The 20,890-nt window shown below is 45.5% G+C and overlaps 1 protein-coding gene across 1 annotated transcript in view; it reads right to left on the bottom strand.

The window, feature by feature from the left end:
- Window positions 1-18,125, bottom strand: part of CYFIP2 (cytoplasmic FMR1 interacting protein 2) — a 133,536-nt gene extending 115,411 nt beyond the window's left edge. The window contains exons 1-2 of the mRNA XM_081230941.1: window positions 18,043-18,125; window positions 572-711 (exon numbers count right to left, since the gene is read on the bottom strand). Coding sequence (XP_081087067.1) covers window positions 572-688 — 117 coding nt within the window. The 5' untranslated portion in view covers window positions 689-711; window positions 18,043-18,125. The remainder of the gene's footprint in view (window positions 1-571; window positions 712-18,042) is intronic.
- Between the last annotated feature and the right edge of the window lie 2,765 nt (window positions 18,126-20,890).

Here is a 20,890-nt window from a genome sequence, read left to right as displayed (position 1 = left end):
ACCCAGACAAGGGGCTATTTGCAAGGATGACTACGGCTGCACCGAAGCCCTTCCCACCATGCCCCGGTGGGATCGCAGTTTTGAGCAATCCGATCACGGTTTGTCAAAAGCTTGCCTCTCAGGCAAAAGCCAACAACTGTGACTGGCTTCCCGGAGCCATTATCAGCTGTGGGGAGTTGAAGACCTCTTCTCACATACATGAAGGAAAAGTAATTACCCAGGCAGGCTCTAGGGGTTTCTAAATTGCGATATTTAATTCATGAGGTCAGAGCTGCCAAAACCTTGGTTGGTGCTGCAGCAAGAACAGCCGGGAAGGTACTTGGGGTCAGAACGGATCAACAAGCCTTCCCTGAGGGAAGAGAAACAGCCCTGGTGTACATTTACTAGCTTATCTATTGCTTACGCTCAGCTCCACCAGTGCACCAGGGACTCCATCAGCTGACGACCTTTCACCTTCTAGATGCAGGCATCCCACTTCCCTCTGCCTTCAGAGCAAACCCTCTCAGGGGATCCCCAGAATTCCTGATCCCACCCCCCACCATCCGGCCCCGGTACTCCGGGAGGACTTAACCTGGTACATGATGGAGGAAGGTGGGGGTTCGATGCATGGCTGCTGGTCAGGGAGGGGCAGCTCTTCCAGCAGGTCCACGTTGGACAGGGCATCTTCCAGGGTGACGTGGGTGGTCATGGCGGCAGTTTCTGTTGTCCGCACTGGGGGGGGGATGGAAGAGAAGGAAACGGAGAGTTTCAGGGGCCTTCAAACACTTCTCCCAAGCTCACCCTGTCCAGGCTCCTTCCGTAGAACCCGGGGAGTTAAGAAACACGCACCAAGACCGCTTCCACTTGCTACTTCTTCACGTGGTGCCCTCAACCCGTGCCTGGTATCTAAGGATCTCTTTACAGCTTACGAAGTACTTTTTTATCTCTATTGCCTTGACTGAGTCTCACCACAACCCTCTGAGGGCAGGTGGTCTCATATCCACATAACTGATGGAAAAACAAGGCTCAGAGAAGTTATGGTGACACTCATACAACCACAGTGACCAGGAGCAAAGGACCTCAAATTATGCTTGACGCTAGAGCATGGGCCAAAGTCAGCCTCCAGTTTTTGTTACTCAAGAAGATATTTATCAGTTCCACTCTTAAATTATTGCATAACACAAACATCCACGATTGAGAGAGCCAAAGATTATCAACTTGAAACCAGAGTTTGAAATTAAGCTGGGAGTCAAAGAATTCAGACTCCAGCAAATTTAACCTTATTTGCAAAAACATGAGAGCCATTGTCTTCCTTGGCCTGGACATATGGTATGTTTTGTGAGCCACACCAAACAAATCAGCCCAAAATGGACATTTTTGTGTCTCTGACCCTGGCAGACTACAGCGGGTGTGATGAGAACTTTGCCAGGCAGTGAAGCTGAAGAGGTTCTAAACAGCACCTACCTAACAGGAGCTGACTGCTATTTTAAGAACTCAGCACTCAGCAAACAGAATACTCATTTTTCAAAGCATACATGAAACATTCATTAAAAATCATCATGATTTAGGGCATAAAACAAGTTCTCACAAGTTCCCCCAAATATGACCTTCTAGAAGTAACATTCACTGACTACAGTGCAATAAACTTAGAAATCAATAATGCAAATTATAGCAAAGAAAAAACCCCGTATCTATGAAACTTTGTAAAAACATACTGCGAGGTTATTCATAGCTGAAGAGGAATTCAAATAGAAATTATAAAATATTTAGAACTGAAAGAGAGCATGAATAAATGTCAATGCATTTCACAGGAAATAAGAAAGCAGAATTAAATGAACTGAATTTTCCACTCAAAAACCTAAAAAAGGATAAAAATCAAACCACCAAAATGAGAATGCAGGGATTACTAATTACAAAAGCAGAAATAAATGAAGCAAAAAACAGCAAAACAAATAGTAGACTAGGTGAACAAAAATCTGAAAACCGAGTTTTAAAAAAAGATTAACAACATAACAATAAGCAGCAGTGGCAGCAACTGTTAACCCTTTAGCATATTCGAATGAGGAAACACGGAGAAGGCTGACTGTGCTCCGGAGAGCGCCCTCCCTCCCTCCCCATCCCTAATCCCAGGGAAGCCTGAGACCTGCTTCAGGGCTGGAATCTCAAGAGTGTCAGAGAATTTGCCTCACTCATTAGGAAATGCGGTGTCAGAGGCCAGGGCAGAAAAGGACCAGCGACAGCAGAGCTGGGCCCAGGCTGTGAAGGGCTGACACAGTTGCAGAGTGCACCCCACGCAGGCTGCCCCTGTGTCTCCTTTAGGCCCGGCTGGGAGGGCAGATGGGGCTGAGCTGCTGACTACCGCTTCACACTTCACTGAGTTCTCAAACTCACCTCCCTGTCACGCGCTATGGCAACAGTGAAGGCCACATCCAATGAGGGCACAGGGGAGCTCAGAAGTGACTGCCTCCTCTGCCCTCTGCAGGTGCCTGGCCTCACCGAGGTGGTTTCAGGCCCTCTCCACACCTATGCTGCTTCCTCTGCTCTCTTCTCTGCCCTGAATTCTAAGTGTGGCATTCAGTTCTACAGCAAAACCATTTGCCAATCCACAGAAAAGAGTGTCTTCTTTAGTACATTAATGTTAAGTCAATTTTGCAGGAAGGGTTAATGATTGCCCAGGGCATAATGATCTGTAAGCTCCAGAGCCCTAATAATTCTCTTCGTTAATTCAAATAATAATAAAACTAACTTTTTTTTTCTTTTTTTTACGGTACGCGGGCCTCTCACTGTTGTGGCCTCTCCCGTTGCGGAGCACAGGCTACAGACACACAGGCTCAGCAGCCATGGCTCATGGGCCCAGCCGCTCCGCGGCATGTGGGATCTTCCTGGACCGGGGCACGAACCCACGTCCCCTGCATCGGCAGGCGGACTCTCAACCACTGCGCCACCAGGGAAGCCCTAAAACTAACATTTTAAAGCCATTACTCTGTGTCACTCTGCCAAGCACTCAGCTATTTTAATCTTGCATCAACCTTTATAAAGGTAAGTATTATGATTATTCCCATTTTACAGATGAGCAAACAGAAGCTCAGAATTTAGGTCACTTTACAAAGTCAAGGGCTGGCAAGTGCTGGAGCTGGGCTTGGAACCTAGGTTTGTCTTATAAGAAAGGCCTAGAAGCAACTATTTATCTATGACAACAGGGCTATGTCAAAGGGACCCAGGGGCCAAATTGAGGCAGCTTCCATTGGCCAAAGATGGGGTGATCTGAGCACCAGTTAGCACAACTCAAGGGACTTGAAACAATATCAAATATATGTGAATCCAGGAGATCGTAAAGACACTTAATAAAAACTTGGTTTTATGCCTTTGTTACTGCTGGAGGATGCCTGTGAACCAACTTTTACGTTGGAAATCAATAAATAAAAGGAAAGACGCAAACATTGAACCAATCTTTCCTATACCAACTGTACCACTGGATAAATGAATTGTAGGAGAGAGAGATGCTTCTCTTTATAAAGGTATTTCTTTTTTCCCCCAGAAATATTCACAGAATTAAAATATCCCAGTTTCCAACCCCTAATGAACAAATGGATGTAGGCACTGATCACCAACTGCTGCTAACATCACTACATGAGGGACAACCAGATATTATGTGCCTCCTGATGGAAAAACACACCATCACCTTACAAAGAGTGCTGAACCCAAAACAAAATACCTGAATCTAATCAAGCCTTTCATACAATCTGACAGGAAATACAGAGCACAGAACATGTTAAAATACACCACGGTGAGGTACTCAGTAAAATACAATCTATGGGAAAGCCTGCTGGACAAATGGCTGAGTATCTTTAACAAATAAAGTGCAAGGGAAAAAAAAAAAGATGGAGGGGGAAGTTATAGATGATAAGAGACTTAGACTATCACGTGGTTTTACTTCATTTGGATCTTATTTCAAACAAACCACCATAAAGATGAAATTGTAACATGTATGAAAAAACAGGAAAATTTCTCTGGCTAGTTACTGACTCGATATTTGACAGTATTAAGGAAACATTATTTTTTAGATGTGACAATATTGAGGTTATATTTTAAAATAGTCCTTATCTTCGACAAATACCTACTAAAATATGGATAAAAGGATACAGGGGTTTGCTTCCAAATCATATTAGATGGGGGAAGCGTGAGAAATAAATGAGAGAAAACCAGCTAAAGTTAATAATTGTCAATCCTGTGTGATGCTTATACACAGAGATTTATGATAATTTTTTATCCAATTTTATGTTACTTTTTAATTTATTTATTTATCTTTGGCCACGCCACGCAGCATGTGGGATCTTAGTTCCCCGACCAGGGCTGGAACCTGGGCCCCCTGCAATGGAAGCTCGGAGTCTTAACCACTGAGCCGCCAGGGAAGTCCCTCCAATTTTAAATATGTCAGAAATGTTCCATAAAAACTCCCAGCTCAATGTATACACTCCCAGTTCTAATCTGTCTTCCGTTCCTTCATCTTCCCTGACTCCTACTTATGATCTTTACCTTCTCCTTCCTCCTATAACCTGGGTTTATTCTAAGGTTCTCAGATTCTAAAATACTCATTTACCAGAATAATCCTTAAGATTTTCCCCTTTAACACAATAATACCCCTGTCCTTCCCTTGATGAGAATCAATAAGTGAACGACCTACAGAGCCAGTAAATTAGGAGTCTTTATTTCCGTTATAAATACAGCTTCTCTAATGGATTTCTCTGTTCCTTTGTAGATCATTCACTGCCTAAGGAAGAAGGAAATCAGACATTTTTAGCCCAAGTGCTAGAAGTCACTGCCAACTCCACATCAGTCAGAAAGAAAAAACATCCCGGAAATTTTATCAGAGGTATACATGAAAATAAGTACTTCTTTTCCACCGCAAGTGTCCTGCCTGTTATGCAATCTTCCAAAGGAGAAGAATTCTTAATACTGAGTCTACGACCACGTGGTCATTTTGTCACTTTGGAAGAGAAATTAATAAAATATTTAAAAAACTAACACTGTTCTGGGAGCACCATTTACCAGACACAGCTGCAACCTGCAATGTGGGGCATTCATGGCAGATTTAAATTCAGCATCTTCATAACAAACTGAAACTCAGGGGCCTGGTTTCACCGAGTAGTAATAACACTGGGCTCTCAGGCAATCTGCTTCTGAGAAGGTCTTGTAGGCCCCGTGCCCGACCCCCTCCACCCCTCCACCCCTCCACTCCCCCACTGAGATGACTGACAGATCCTGAACAAGAAGCAAGGGGCCTCACAGACACAGGATGGGCACTAGGAGAGCCTGGCTTTGGGAATGCAGGTTGCTATTCTCTAAGCAAAAGATCTGCATTGTTATTTTCTGACTGACTTTCTGGAACAAAAACGAAAAAAGTCAGAAGGTTTAATGACATGGAAAACTAGGCTAAGTATGGTGGGTAAGCTCGGGTTCTGTGTTCACATCCGCCATCTGTTACTTCCTAGCTGCATAACCATAAGTATGTTCCTTAACCTCTCTGAGCCTCCGTTTCCTTATCTGTAAAAGGGTGATGATTAATAGTAGTCCCTGCCCTCAGTGATTTATTATGAGGATTATATAACATTACAGCACGTGAAATGCTCAGCACAACAGCAGGCACACAGCAAGCACTCGGGAAATATTAGCTAGTTGGATGGCCTCTTTTTAAGAGAGTGAATGGATGAATTAAACATTGCAACAACTCTCCTACACAAGAGGAAGGCATCAGAAATATTACACTAATTCTTAACTCTATAGATCTTTCATTTTGATTTCCTCAATCATAACACCCTTGCAGGTTCGAGGGGACAGGTGTTATTTTTGCTATTTTTCTAGGGAGGACACACTGTTGCTAAGAAATGAAAACGTTCATTCATGGTAACATGGTCACTACTAGTGACTGAGTTAGGGCAGAAATGGGATATCTTGACTCCCAGTTCTAAGCCCTTTCTTCTAGACTGCACCACTTTTGTACCTTTTTGAAAGGTACCAAGCACTTTACTTTCTTTTTTTTTTCCAACTTGGCTGCCTTTTCTTTCCTCTGAAGAGTAAGACTCTTTCAAGCCATAAAGATTAGGTAACTGTCACCTTTGGGTTTCATGAGAGGCCAAGAAATATTTTCCTTGTCTGTAAATCTCTCCAGCTAGAAAGCAACAAATAAATAAAAATAAAGTTAAAAAAATAAATGCATATGTATATTTATATCTGCAAATAAAAATATATATAAGTAAATAAATATATAAATATAAAAATAAATATAAGGGAGGCTTAGACTGTCCCCCACAAAAAAAACATTTGGAGCAGCATTTGACTGAGCAAGGAAAAAATTCCAAAGTACTGCTACTTCCTCTTCCCATACCAGGGCAAATGTTGCTCATTGATAACGTCTCTATTTCTCAATGAGTCCACGGGTAGCCTCAGAATCCTTCTTGTGAAATACAAAACTCCAAGTGGCCACTAGCACTCAATCTGAGTTTGCCCACGAGATTAAAAATACGTTGCTCCCCGAACCAGAGCAGAACGACGCATGCATGTGCAAGCTCCCTGAAGCCAGAGACCATTTCTTACCCATCACTGAAAACCTTGGAGACCTTAGTAGGGTGCCAAGGAAAGATGAGGCACTGAGGAAGTACTGGATGGATGAAAGAACGCATGAACATACTGAATTCCCCGACAACACGGGAGGAAAGAGATGACTTAGCATGTCTTCATTTCTAGTTTCCCATTCCTTCTCCTTCATTATTAATAACATAGATAATTTAAATCAACACAGAATACGTAGTCATATCCATAAACTGCCTGTACAATTATTTACTTAGTATTTTTTCTAAATAGACTTTTTGTTTCTACTTTATAAATATATTTTAGAAGAAAGCTTTATATCATAATCACTAATAGAGAAGCAGAGGGAAACTACAAAAAATAAAAAACAATGAAAACAAACACAGGTCTGAGTGTCATGTGAAAATCATCTCACGTCCACCATTGATATGCTCACTAGAGGTGGTTTAGTGTGGTAGTGAACTAGAGTCCTAACTCTGCTGCTACCTGGCTGTGTGACCTCGGGAAGATGGCATGATGTTTCTGAGCCTCACGTGCTTCATTTTGATATAAAGAATAATAATAGTTCCTACCTCATATGCTTTGAAAACTGAGTTATCCCATGTAAAAAGCTTGGTAGGCAGAAAGTGCATCATAAATGTTAGTCCCCCCAACAAAACCTAAATCCAGAAACATATAAAAAGGATTATACACCAAGACCAAGTGAAATTCACCCTGGAATGTAAGACTGGCTTAACATTAACATCCAAAAATCAATGAATGTGATAAGCCATATCAATGCAATAAATGACAAATCCCACAGGATCATCACAACACACACAGAAAAAGCATTTCACAAAACTCACACTCCTTCATAATAAAAACACTCAACCAACTAGGAACAGAAGGTAACTTTCTCAACCTGATAAAGGGCAGCTACAAAAACAGCTACAGCCAACACCAGACTTAATGATAAAAGACTAAATGCTTTCCCCCAGGATTAGGAAGAAGACGAAGAGGTCCACTCTCTCCATTTCTATTCAACATTGTGCTGGAGGTTCTAGCCAGGGTATCAGAACAATTAGGAAAGGCAATGAAATAAATGATATCCACATTAGAAAGGAAGAAGTAAAATTATCTCTATTTGAAGATGACAAGATCTTGTATGTAGAAAATCCAAAAAAATCCACTAGAAAACTATTAGAATGAATAAACATGTCCAGCAAAGTTGCAGGATATAAGAATATAAGGAAAATCAATTACATCTCTATTCATTAGCAATGCTCAATATAAAAATGAAATTAGGAAAACAACTCTATATACCATAGCATCAAAAACAATACAATACTTAGGCATACATATAGCAAAAAGAATTGTAAAATGTATACTCTGAAAACTATAAAACACTGTTGAAAAAATTAAAGACAACCCAAATAAATGAAAAGATATCCCATTTTCATAGATTGGAAGACTTACACTGTTAAAATGGCAACGTTTCCCAAACTGATATAAATCCAACGTAATCCCTATTCAAATCCCAGCTGGCTTCTGTGCAGAAATTGACAAACTGATCCTAAAATTCATATGGAAATTCAAGGGACCCACCTAGAATAGCCAAAACAATCTTGAAAAAGAACAAAATTGGAAGATGCACAGTTCTTGATGTAAAAATTTACTACAAAGCTATAGTAATCAAACAGTGTGGTGCTGGCATAAGGACAGAAATATAGATCAATGGAATGGAATTGAGAATCCAAAGATAACATTTATGGTCAACTGATTTTTTGACAAGGTTGCCAAGACAATTCAATGGGGAAAAAATACTCTTTTCAACAAATGGTTTTGGGACAGCTGGACATCCACATGCAAAAGAATGAAGTTTAACCTCTACCTCACACCACATAATGAATTAATTCAAAATGGATCAAAGACCTAAATGTAATACCTAAAACTATAAAACTCTCAGGAAAAAAACACAGGAGTAAACATTTGTGACTTTGGAATATGTAATGACACCAGAAGCACAAACAATGAAATAAAAAATAGATAAAACTACACACCATCAAAATTAAATTTAAAACTTTTGTACTTCAAGAGACATCATCAAAAAAGTGAAAAGAGGGAATTCCCTGGAGGTCCAGTGGTTAGGACTTAGCACTTTCAATGCTGGGGCCCAGGTTCGATCCCAGGTTGGGGAGCTAAGATCCCACAAGCTGTGCAGTATGGCCAAAAAAAAAAAAAGTGAAAAGACAATCCACAGAATGGGAGAAAATATTTGGAAATCATATATCTGCTAAACATGGAGAATATATAAAGAACTCTTAAAATTCAATAATAAAAAGACAACCCAATTTTAAAAATAGGCAAAGGATCTGAACAGACTTTTCTCCAAAGAAGATATACAAATGGCCAATAATCACATTAAAAGATGATTATTACTCCTAGTTATTAGGGAAATGCAAATCAAAATCACAATGAGATATTACTTCACATCTATTAAAATGGCTATAAGCAAACAAGTGTTGGTGAGGGTGTGAAATTGGAACCCCCGTTCATTGCTGGTAGGAATGTAAAATAGTACAGCCACTTTGATAAACAGTTTGGCAGTTCCTCATGTTTAAAAAAAAATTTTTTTTTAATTTTATTTATTTTTGGCTGCGTTGGGTCTTCGTGGCTGCACTCAGGCTTTCTCTAGTTGCAGCGAGTGGGGGCTACTCTTCATTGCGGTGCGCGGGCTTCTCATTGCAGTAGCTTCTCTTGTTGCGGAGCACGGGCTCTAGGCGCATGGGCTTCAGTAGGTGTGGCACGCAGGCTCAGTAGTTGTGGTTCATAGGCTCTAGAGCACAGGCCCAGTAGTTACAGCGCATGGGCTTAGTTGCTCCGTGGCATGTGGGATTTTCCTAGACCAGGGATCGAACCCGTGTCCCGGCACTGGCAAGCGGATTCCTAACCAGTGTGCCACCAGGGAAGTCCCTCCTCACGTTTATTTATTTATTTTTTTTTTGCGGTACACGGGCCTCTCACTGTTGTGGCCTCTCCCCTTGCAGAGCACAGGCTCTGGACGCGCAGGCTCAGAGGCCATGGCTCACGGGCTAGCCGCTCCGCGGCATGTGGGATCTTCCTGGACCGGGGCACGAACCCGTGTCCCCTACATCGGCAGGCGGACTCTCAACCACTGTGCCACCAGGGAAGCCCCCTCCTCACGTTTTTAAACACAGAGTTACCATAAGACCCAGCAATTCCACTCCTAGGTATATTCCTAAGAAAAATAAAAATATACATTCACAAAAAAACTTGTACATGAATGCTCATAGTAGCATTATTTGTAATAGACAAAAAGGGAAACAACTCAAATATCCATCAACTGATGAACAGATGAATAAAGTATGGTATATCCATACCATGGAATATTACTCAGCCACAAAAAGGAATGCATTATGGATACATGCTACAATGTAGATGAACTTTGGAAATAATAAATTATATTAAGTGAAAGAAGCATAACATACCTTTTAAAGGAAATGTCCACAATAGGCACATCTATAGAGATATAAGATAGATTAGTAATTGCCTAGCCTCAGGGTAGAGATTGAGGGAAATAGGTGGTGTTGCTAAAGGGTATGAAGTTTCTTTCTGGGTTGATGAAAATGTTATGGAAATTAATCGTGATGATGGTTGCACAACTCTGCGAATATGCTAAAAGTCACTGAGCTGTATGCTTTAAATGGGTGAATTGTACAATATGTGAACTATATCTCAATAAAGCTTTTACCAAAAAATGTTAGTATATGTATGACCACTTTTGGGGAAATTTGGGTATATGTAACGTAAGCGGAAGTGGGGCAAAGCAAGCTGGAGCTGGGGCAGGAGCTTGGGGAGTCTGGGGAGTACGATGCTGCCCCTACACGCAGAGACTGTGCTGAATGAAAATGAACAGGGAAGAAAAAGAAAGCAAGAGACGCAGCCACACTACCCCAGGGAGCAGCCCCTAGACCGCAGGGTGAGCGGACCACCACGAGGCAGGGCCTGAACCAGGCCCCTCCCCGGCCTGCTTCTGTGGCACTGCCACCTGCCAGCGCCTGGGGTTGCCCCGCCCAGGAGGAGAGATTCCTCAGACATACAAATCTCTGAGGTGGGGTGATGGGCTTTGAGGTTTAGAATGAGGACAAGATGGGTCTCTAGCCTCCTACCTGAGCTCTCTTTTTACTATAAGGACACTGAGGTCAAGACACGAGAGGACTTGGGCAGGGTCCCTTGGCTAGTTCGGGGCTGAGCTGGGCTAACACTGCAACTTCCTGGGAAGACAAGGGGACCTAACACAGTAACTGATATGACAAGCGCCGTAAAAGAAAAAGAGGAATATGAGAAAGAAGGAAGGGAGGGAGGGAAGGAGGGAGGAAGAATTCTGCAGTAAAACGAAAATCCATGTAAGAAAGGAAATACTACAATCGAAGGACATTACTCGGCTCTCTCATGGTCATCATTTACACGTCTCAATAAGGTAGATGCTTGAAACATGATTTGGGTTAAAACAGAGCTCTTACTATATTGGAAGATGAGGGCAGGGGAGACAGAGGGATGGTGTCAGAAAGCGAAATCTTCATCTATCACGGCAGGAAGTGAATAGATGACACCTAGAATAGATAAATCAAGAAAGAGCAGCAGAAGCATATCATTTAGAGATCTGGAGGCAACTACTGGAAGAAATGGTAAGTTAAAAGCAGCAGCCTCTGGGGGAGGTGGGCACTGGATGCTTGTTTTTCACTGTGAGTCTTTCAATACTATTTGATTCTTTTAAGCATGTGCGTGTATTGCTTTGATCAAAAATTTAAAATGTACTTTAAAAGACAACAACTCAAGGCTGCCTTGCTGGCAGTCAGACAGCTGGCTCTGTCTCAGGCAGCCTTTGATGTGTAAGTCCCTCCCTGTGGGTCTCCCAGGCCCAGAGCCCCCGTCACTTGCAGCCTCTCTCCACACAGGGGACCTGAGGTCACAGCCGAGAAGTCCAAGTCAGCCTCGACTTGGGTCTCTGGAGAAGGCCTACCCTCCTGTTTGTTTACAGCAAAGAAAAAGATCCTGGCGGGGCTAAAGGGCTTACCACTCCATTTGCCGTTTCACTCAGCTGCTTCCTGTGTTGCCAGGGTTGAGGAGGGCTTTCCGCTGACAACCCAACCCGGCAGATCCCACCCTCTTGGGAGGGGAGGTCATGCCACAGTAGGCAGCTTGCTGATTTGCTCCCGCTGGGGCCTGTGACAGGGCACCACAGCAGGGGCACCAACGTGACTTGTATCTGGGGAGAGGAGCTGCCTTTCAGAGGCACCTGCTAAAACTCAGAAAGGGAAGCCATTCCATCTGCTGTGGAAACAAAGAGCAAGACTTCAGTTCGACCACCAGCTCGGGGCATGCAAACCTCAGCTTCATGGATGTGAAGTTGCAACTCGAATGTGGCTCAGCCTGAAGACTGACATAGGCCCTCAAACCACACTTTCCCTCACTCTAAAAGGGCAATTTCTCTGCCTGTAAAATATGAAGGCTTGTCTAGTAGTGCTTCTCAACCATGATGGCAAAACCTCTGTTGCGAAGGTTATTGCAGCAACTTGTCCCAGCAACAGTTTGACTAGTGAGGTTTGCAAACAAGGTGCTTTTTATTATGTGTGAGGGAGGGTTCAAAGTCCTGCCATGGTATCATTGTTTGCATGTTCATCTCTTTTCTTGAGTGGGAGAAAATGGGGTAGAGCTGGGGAGGGGAATGGCTGCTGGGTGTGATGTACTGAGGATGTTGATACTGTCCATCAAATGTACTTAGGAAAAAACAAAAGCAAAAACAACTAGTTAGGAATCACTGAACTTGAACCTCTCTCAGAGTCATTCCAACTCAAAAGCAAATGACTGCGACTATAAATGGGACACTCCATCCAAAGGACGTCCTTCAAGACTATGCTTCCCAACACGACCTGTCCACTGCGGCAAGAGTACTTACGGTGCCATAAACCTGCCCATGGACATTCCTGCCTTGTGCCTTTGCTCAAACTCTCTCTGCTCCCTAGTGGACTGTCCTCTCCCCTTCTCATATCCTACCTTTGACCACTGTCAAGGCCCAATTCAAGACAGGCCCCCTCCATGAAGGTCTGACCAGCTGAACTCCACCACAACCTTCATTTCTTGGATTCCCATAGCACTCACAGTCTGGAGTCCATAATTTCCTACTGCATTATAAACTGCTTTATATTTTACTAATTCTTTGTACCACCAAAAACGACAAGGATAACTGTCATCTTTTGGGGGGTCTGACCCATAGCAACTAGCACAGAGCTGGGCACATCCTAGCATTACTTGCTTAATTAACATTTCATGAACTATTTGTTGAATACAAGAGCCAATGGCCAAAATTCATGTCTTCTGATTAAAAACAAAAATATATTTAAAACATCATGGTCCCCTAAGGTACCATATCTAAGTCAGCCTTATTACTATAAGAATCTGAATAGATATATTTAGCAAATTCTTCTGTCATACAGTTTCCACCTCAAAAAATAAAAAAACAGAACTTCATTTCTCTTTCTCATATGAAGGTATAGCATACTTGGAGGTTGATGGCTGACCCTGAGTTTTGAATTCTTGTCTCACCATTCATACCTTGCCTGAATCGGTCTTAAGCCATCACAATTTAAAAGCACAAACAGAAAATCATTCTCAGGTATCCCTTCACTTAACACTGAGTTACTGAGTGTCTTCTATGAGGGTCAGCCCTGCAGATTCTCTTTGATCTCAGCTGGGTCTTCAGTAAAGTTAGACAATGCTCTCATTCATCCCCATTTGATTTCTTATTCCACCCACAAAGGCAGCTGTTCCAAATCTCCAGACATCTCCCGCACTTTCCTAACCAGTCCACCACCTTTAACTTCTGCAGAGGACCTCATCTCCTGCCTTATTTAGAAGACAGAGACCACACACCATGGACACACTAAACGTCTCTCTGTTCCACGAAGAGATGAATGTCTGAGAACCAGTGCCCTAAGATGGCCTAATGATGATGCAAACACAAAATCAAAAGACCTACTGATAAGTCATTGTTGGGTCTTTATCGGGCAGCTCTCCGGGTCGTGTTTACTTTCCTCTCGGCTTGTACTGTTCCTGAGTTGCTGCAAGTCTATCAAAATGCCACTCAGCCAGAATGATCCCTGCAAGAAATTCTGCCTGAACCCAACCTCTGCCTTCTCAAAACAATTTCTTTCAAGAATTTGCACCCAATTTGTTTTTGCCTCTGTTGCCAGGGTCCAAGAAGTGTGGCCTGTATGGTGGTCCTTTGAGGCACATCACACACAGTGCTTAGCATAGTGGCCATGGCTAGGCAGCCAGTACCCAACATCTTTGCATCCTGGGAGGCGTCCCACACGCACTGACCAAATTCTGAAGTGTCTTTGTACAGACAAGACCATCCAGGGCCCTTAGCAGAATCTGTGAATCACAAAGTGCCTTTCAGTTTCCCTTTCGGTTGGCTCAGTGGTGCAGAGAGACCACAGATTTGTCTTCTTAAGTTGACACACAATATATAATAAATAAATTGTTCCTTTAGGAATGGAGGGCAGCCATCCAAAGGAGCCACACATTCGGGAACCTCCTTCTCTCCTCTGTTTCCAGGACCTTTTCTTCTCAGCCTGAGGTTTACAAACATTATCTCATCCACAGGCTCCTGTGGCCAACAGGTAGGTAACAAGCTGCGCAGACTTTCAGTTCCCCAATTTTCAAAGTCAGAGAGGTAGTGGCTGATTTAAAGGCACACAGCAAGTCAGGGATAAATCTTGTGTCCGAAGACCACAGTACTGCTTTGTCCGCTGGGGGAAGCGAAGCATGCCTTCAACATTTTTGGTTGGGTTGCAACATGCTGAATGTACACAGAGGAAGAGCTCCTTCCTGATCTGTGTTGAAATGTGAGAACTACCTCTGGGCTTCCGCTGGGCATATTCCCTCCCCATTCTCTCTTCCTACTGCAGCTATACCCACCTTCAGTGTGCTACTAAGGAGCACTTCACAGCTGAGGCCCTTGCTGACACCACATCTTACCACGCTTTCTTTGGCTACCTTCTGCAGGTCAACCTGGGGCTGGGCTCCCTGGTCACAGAGACCAACTCCCCTGGGAAAAGCAAAATCCAGGAAGGCTCTGGAGGTAGAAGAGTTGGTAAGAACTCGGGGTTGACGACACCTCCTCCCCCAAACTGGGACTCCTCTTAACAGGTCAAGGAACTCCTATCCCTCCTCATCCCCAGCAATGAAGACTTACACCAGCCAACTCACAGGTGTGCTGTTCTTGGACATGGCCACCAGAAATGAGGTGTCTGCTGAGTGACCAGGGTGGAACCTTCACTGTGGGAGGCCTTCTAAGGCCACAGAATCCTTTAGCAGAGTCAACAATGACAACAACAAAAGATCTGTGTTCTTAAATTGACACACAATATATAATGTGGCATGAGCCACATTCTTAATGATTATGTAATTAATACATTATAACAATAAACATATAAATATAATAGTACTTACTATGTGCTAGACACTCTGCATAGCATTTGCATGCATCCCTTGTTTACTAGAGCATCCAATTAAGTACCAGCTCCTTCCCCACCACTGCTGGCACACCGTGTCACTGCCCCAGGTGACAGTATGCTCTACCCTCTTGCCCCACCTCCACTACTAATGCAGGGTCCATCCTCTGGACCCTAGGCTTAGCTTTGCTCCTCAGAACAATAAGACCAAAGGCCTTTTACAAAGGCTCCAATGAGGTGACTGATGCCTGGTTTCGTCAACTACAAGTGAATAATTAATACTTGCCAGTAAAGAAATAGACTCATTGTTACAGTGGCCACATGGAGACTATAAAAGGCCATTTTGTGCAGCTCTTGGTGGAACCCTGGGGCCAACAGCGGCCAAAAGAAACCTCTTTGAGAGTGTAGGCTGATCCTCAAACATGGAGACTAGAGCTCGGCACTGTTTTCCAGGAGTGCTGTTCCCAATGTCAATTAGCTTGTTGCCTATTCATCACCTAAGTCAGCTTGCTGATCAATGACAGCAGCGGAGGCCCACTGAATGTCCGAGAGGGCATGATATATCACAGGGGACATGTACTGTTCCCCCAAGACCCTTTTCCAGTTTTTAAATTCTTGCCTACTGTCTTCTCTGGGCCAGCCTCTGATTTGATTGGAGTAAAACTCTCCGATCCTGGGGGATTTTACACCCTACTATTGGCCTAATGCCTAAAATGAGTTTTTCCTTTTCCATTACCAGCAGGGACTGAATAAGGCAGGCTTGGGTGCCTAGAGAACCAGTCAGAACTGGCCAGGAAATATAATAAAGAAGCTTAGTGAGCAGAGCGCTAATGCCCCCAGCCAGAAGCTCAGCCTGCAGAACTAGCCAGAGGAACTGGCTTTGTGAGCAATAACACACTCTCCTTGTGGCCTCGGAGCTGCCCTGGCAGATGGTAGCCAGTGCCAACAAGTAACTCCCTATAGGAAAGTTTCACCTCCTCCAAGTGTACATTGGGCGCTCCACAATACCCTTTAGTGACAGTAACCCCTGACCAGTTACACACAGAGACACACACACACACACACTACTCCTATGGTATTTTTGCCCTTAGGGCCAAAGCTGCCCCTGCCGCATGCAAACAGAGCTGACAGCTGCTAAATGTTGTCATTTCATCAAGCTGTTCCCCAAAATTGCTACCCAGTTCCCCAGTCCCACTTCCAGCCCACTGCCTGAAATTCCACCATTAGAGATATCAAATATTATTTACTTAAAGCGTTGTTTCCCATTAAAATGCCTCTAAGTCTCTGTTTCCTTTCTGGTCAGATGACTTCTAAAACACCTCCTGTGTCTAATGGGAAATTCTTGTGTATTTAGCTCTTGAGGATAAATGTGTTCACTGGCTCCTTTCTTTTTTTTTTTTGCGTTACGCGGGCCTCTCACTGTTGTGGCCTCTCCCGTTGCGGAGCACAGGCTCCGGACGCACAGGCTCAGCGGCCATGGCTCACGGGCCCAGCCGCTCCGCGGCATGTGGGATCTTCCCGGACCGGGGCACGAACCCGTGTCCCCTGCATCGGCAGGCGGACTCTCAACCACTGCGCCACCAGGGAAGCCCCACTGGCTCCTTTCTTGAAAACAATTTTTGACACAGGAGAATGGGTGGGGGGATGGTGAAGCACAGGACAGTGTATGGAACTGGAGGTGGGCAGTCTCAGGGAGGGTCACAGAGAAGGAAGGTCTGATGGTGGAGAAAACAACCTTCAAGGCCTTCACCATCCTGCCAGGGATGTGAACCTAGACTTTCGCCCTCCAACATCTGTGATCTCATGGTTGCCAGCATGGCTTGCAACAGGGCCTGTGCCCCAAAGTAACGTAAGACACCCCCTGCCCTAAAGGGGACACAGGCAGGGGGTGCCCGGGAGCCGGCAAGAAAAGATACTTGTCCCCTTCCTGGCCTGGCTGTAAGAGCCCATCAGCCCTTGGTGAGTCTTTCTGCTGTGCTGGGGAAACTAGGCAAGCAGAGGTCAAATTCCCTGGGCTGGGGAGGGCACCTGGGCAGTCCCAGCGTCCTCCTCTGCCAGGTTCTCAATACAACCATACTCCTCTTGGACCATGCTTCCCGCCGCCGTCCCCACTGCCACACGGAGAGCACGCCCTTCTTTCTCTTCCTTTTCAGACGGTGTATACCCATGGAGGGGGAGGGCTGCCCTGAAAAGCAGAAGCCTACTACTGACAGGTAGGCATCTTCCCGACTGCTCAGAGCTCATGAAAGCCCAACCTTTTCCCCAGGAGTCAGCCCACTCATCTCCTTTCCCCTACCTCCTCCCCCGCCCCCAGAAAGCCGGGAGGGAGAGCGATGCTAGGCCGGAAGGCTTCAAAGCGGGTCAGCGTGCCTCCTCTCTCATTAAAGCCCCCACCCCCAAACACCGCCTCTTCGCCCCTCGCCCCACCCATCTCACGTTCACTAAAGGGCTCTGTGTGCCCGAGGCGGCTGCCAGGCGGGCCCAGGCGGTTCTCGCTGGCCCTGCGGGAGGCGATAGCGGCCGGGGCGGCAGAGGCGGCGGCCGGCGCTCTGCAGTACCTGGGCGCGAGGAGACCGACGCCGCCGCCGGGCTCGCGGCCGCTGCAGGTGTCTGCGATGCTCTTGATGAGCGCCGCTTCCTCCCCGGCCGGCGGCTCCGGCCCAGGCCGCGCACCTGCTGCTGCTGCTGCCACAGCCGCCGCGCCCCAGCTCCGCCGTGCGTCGGCGCCTCCCGCAGGGGGTACGCGCCGCGGGGCCCAGTGTGGGCCGGAGGGGGCAGGGAGCTGTTCCGGGCCGGAGGTCCAGCCTCCGGGGGCTTCGGGAGCCCCCAGGCCGCGCTAGCCCAACAGCCGTGGGAGAAGAGGTGCCGGCCCCTCGAGCATTCTTACGGCCGCGTCGCCATCCCCAGCAGCATCCCAGTCCCCACGCCGGCCGCAAGGCCTGCCAACACCGCTTACCTGGGTCTGCGGCAGGCCTAGGAGAGCGGCCCGAGGCTACTGCGGTGGCCCGCGCCGGGGCGCAGGATGCTCTGCTCAGCTCCGCTCCGCTGCGGCCGCGCTGGGCCCCGCCCTCGGCCCCGCCCCTCCACCCGCCGCGGCTCCTCCTCCGCCCCCGGTATCCCGCCCCTTCGCCGCTGCGGCTGTCACACAAAGAGCAGGAAATGGCTGCGGCCAGGGGCTCTGGGCGCGCCCCTCTGCGCGGTCGGCGCATCCCGGACCTGCAACCCGGGCTCCCGCCCCGGGCGAGCCAGCCGCGCCGCTTAGGGAGAACTTGTCCCCAGGACCCCTCAGGCCTGGGAACCACACCTGCAGCAGTAGGAGGACTGAAGATTTGGGCTTCTTTCGGACCTCATTGATCTCACATTATTTCCAAGTGCTCATTTATCTCCCTAATATTTATCGAGCACCTATTTTGTTCCAAGCACCGTGCCAGGAGCTGAGTAGGTACTGGTGTACAAAAGACAGGCCCCGGCACTTTTGGAGCTTATCATCTATTAGGAGAGACGGGAAATAAATGTACCTAGCAAATGTCCAGTTCCAACTGGGAGACGTTCTGTGAAGAAGAAGAACAGTGTGAAGTGATAGAAAATAAACCTGAGGGCTGGGGAGAGGGGGCTTCCACCAATGGAGTCTGATCCCAAATGCTGTTCCTCTGTTCAAAATTACCTTCTCAGCCTCCCTTTCACTTCCCTGGGGCCAAATCTCTGAAGCTGCCCTCTTTGAAGCAGGGCTCTCCCTCAGCTTCATTCAGGAAGAATTAATTGCCTCATGGACAAAAAGGCAAATACATGGTGACCGGAAGTATTTACTGGCAAAGCCCGGGAAAGAACTGAGAGGACAGGCACCTTTCTCTTCAAGACTTATCTGCTCTAAGTCTCCAAAGAAACGGTTCTCATGGAGATGCAGCCTGGTGAGCCCTCAAACCAGGTGAAAGTCAGGCTGCCCCGAATTCCAACCTTGGGACCCCTGAGCAAGTCACTTCACCACTCTGTTCCTGAGGTGCCACCTTATCTACAATGTGGGGAATAAGAGTTGACTTCCTACCTCACAAGGTAAATAATTTGAAAGCATTTGAGACTTTTTAAAGTTAAGGGGTAAAGTCTTGCTACAGGGGAACCTTTCTGAAATATATCCAAAGGGCGCACAAATTTCTAGTTAATCACTCAGCTCTTCCTATCAGGGGCTATTTATAGAGGAGCCACATTACTCAACACTCAGCAAAGAACTTGTGGAAGTCTTTGCCCTCCCTGATCTCACATCATTTCCCTAGCACTCAGGATTCATGATCCTTTGTGGTTTGATGTTACATCACTCATACTAATTTAAATTGCTATTTCAGAAAGGATGAGTTATATATATATATATATATATATATATATATATATATATATATATATATATGTATATATACACACATTCTGTCCCTGGTGCCATGTGAGAAAGCTGTGGGTGTGTTTGTGGAGGATGGCTTTAAAAACAGAAGTGAGGTTTCTTTCTTTTTTTTAATTTTTAATTTTCTGCTGTGATCCTTGGGATTTTGGGTGTCCGTGATTACAAATATCTAACAATAAGATATTGGATTTTCATTCTATATGGCGTATTATTTTAGATACTGTAGATTTCTGGAAGACATATTTCTCCCTGTGGTTCCTTCCTTGTCTTTTCACCTTGCAGGAACACATTGCTTAAAAACAAAAAGGACGATTATGTATATGTTTGGTTAGATCTTGGGCAAAAATGATTCCCTGGCCCCTGAATTCTATTTGCTTGTAAGGGGAAGCAATATGGTTTTGTTGAAACCACTGTTTTGGAAATCCAGAGGCTTGCCTTTTGGTCCTGGTTTTGCAACTAAGTGATCTTAGATAAGTCACTTCACTTAGGTTTCCCCATCTGTACAGTGAAGTAGGTTGGATATACTCCAAGGTCCCCCTGCATGTGGAATACTGCATGAGTTAAAACAAAGGACATGCCCCTGCCATGCTTAAAGCATTCACTAGCTCCTCACTTCTCACAGGATGGAGCCAAACCTCCTTACCGTGGCCTCCATGATCTGGAGTCTACCTGTCCAGTCTCTTCTGCTGTGAACAAGCTTGCTGTGCTTCAGCTAAGAGGAATCTTTTAGTTCCCCAAACTTGCTGTGTTGTCTCTTGCATTTGGCCTTTGCACAAGCTAGGCTGTTTTGCTTGGAATGATCTCTCCTCCTTTCCCTACCCTTTCCACACTTTTCCCCCACAATGGTGCCTACCTTCTAGTCATCCTTCTGGTATCCACTCAGCTGTTGCTTCCTCCATGACCCCTCCACGTTTGGGTTGGGTTAGGGTCAGCCATCCATGCTCCCATAACTCCCTGGACTTCCTCTACCTTACCACTTGTTATGCTGTGTTGTAATCGTTGGCATACTTGCCTGCATACCACCATTTGAACATAAAATCTAACAGAGCAGAGATGTGTCTTGCTCTCCATTGCATCCTCAGCACCTAGTACATAACAGGCATTCTATGATGTAAAATAATAGAGATAATAGTAAAAGTGGGTTGAATGAATAATCAAAAGCGAAAGCTTACACGTTGCCATTGAAATTTGGAGCCATCTGTCTCCTGCCTTCAGATATCCTTCCCGTCCATCCCCAGGCTGCACCATCAGCAATGAGAGGACCACAGCTATAAGGTGAGAATTGCTTCGCCACTTGCAAAGTTGTGGGCCACGCATTGCAGTTCTCTGTGTGGCAACATTGCCTTGTTTTTAGAAAAGCCCCAAGTCAGGACATCTCCGTCTCCTTTTAAAATCCATCGGCAGACCCTGTTTC

The sequence above is a fragment of the Mesoplodon bidens genome (assembly GCF_964165515.1).
Source record: "Mesoplodon bidens genome assembly, chromosome: 4".
Lineage (NCBI taxonomy): Eukaryota > Metazoa > Chordata > Mammalia > Artiodactyla > Ziphiidae > Mesoplodon > Mesoplodon bidens.
Note: the sequence above shows the minus strand (reverse complement) of the source record. Positions and strands in the feature narration are given on the sequence as shown.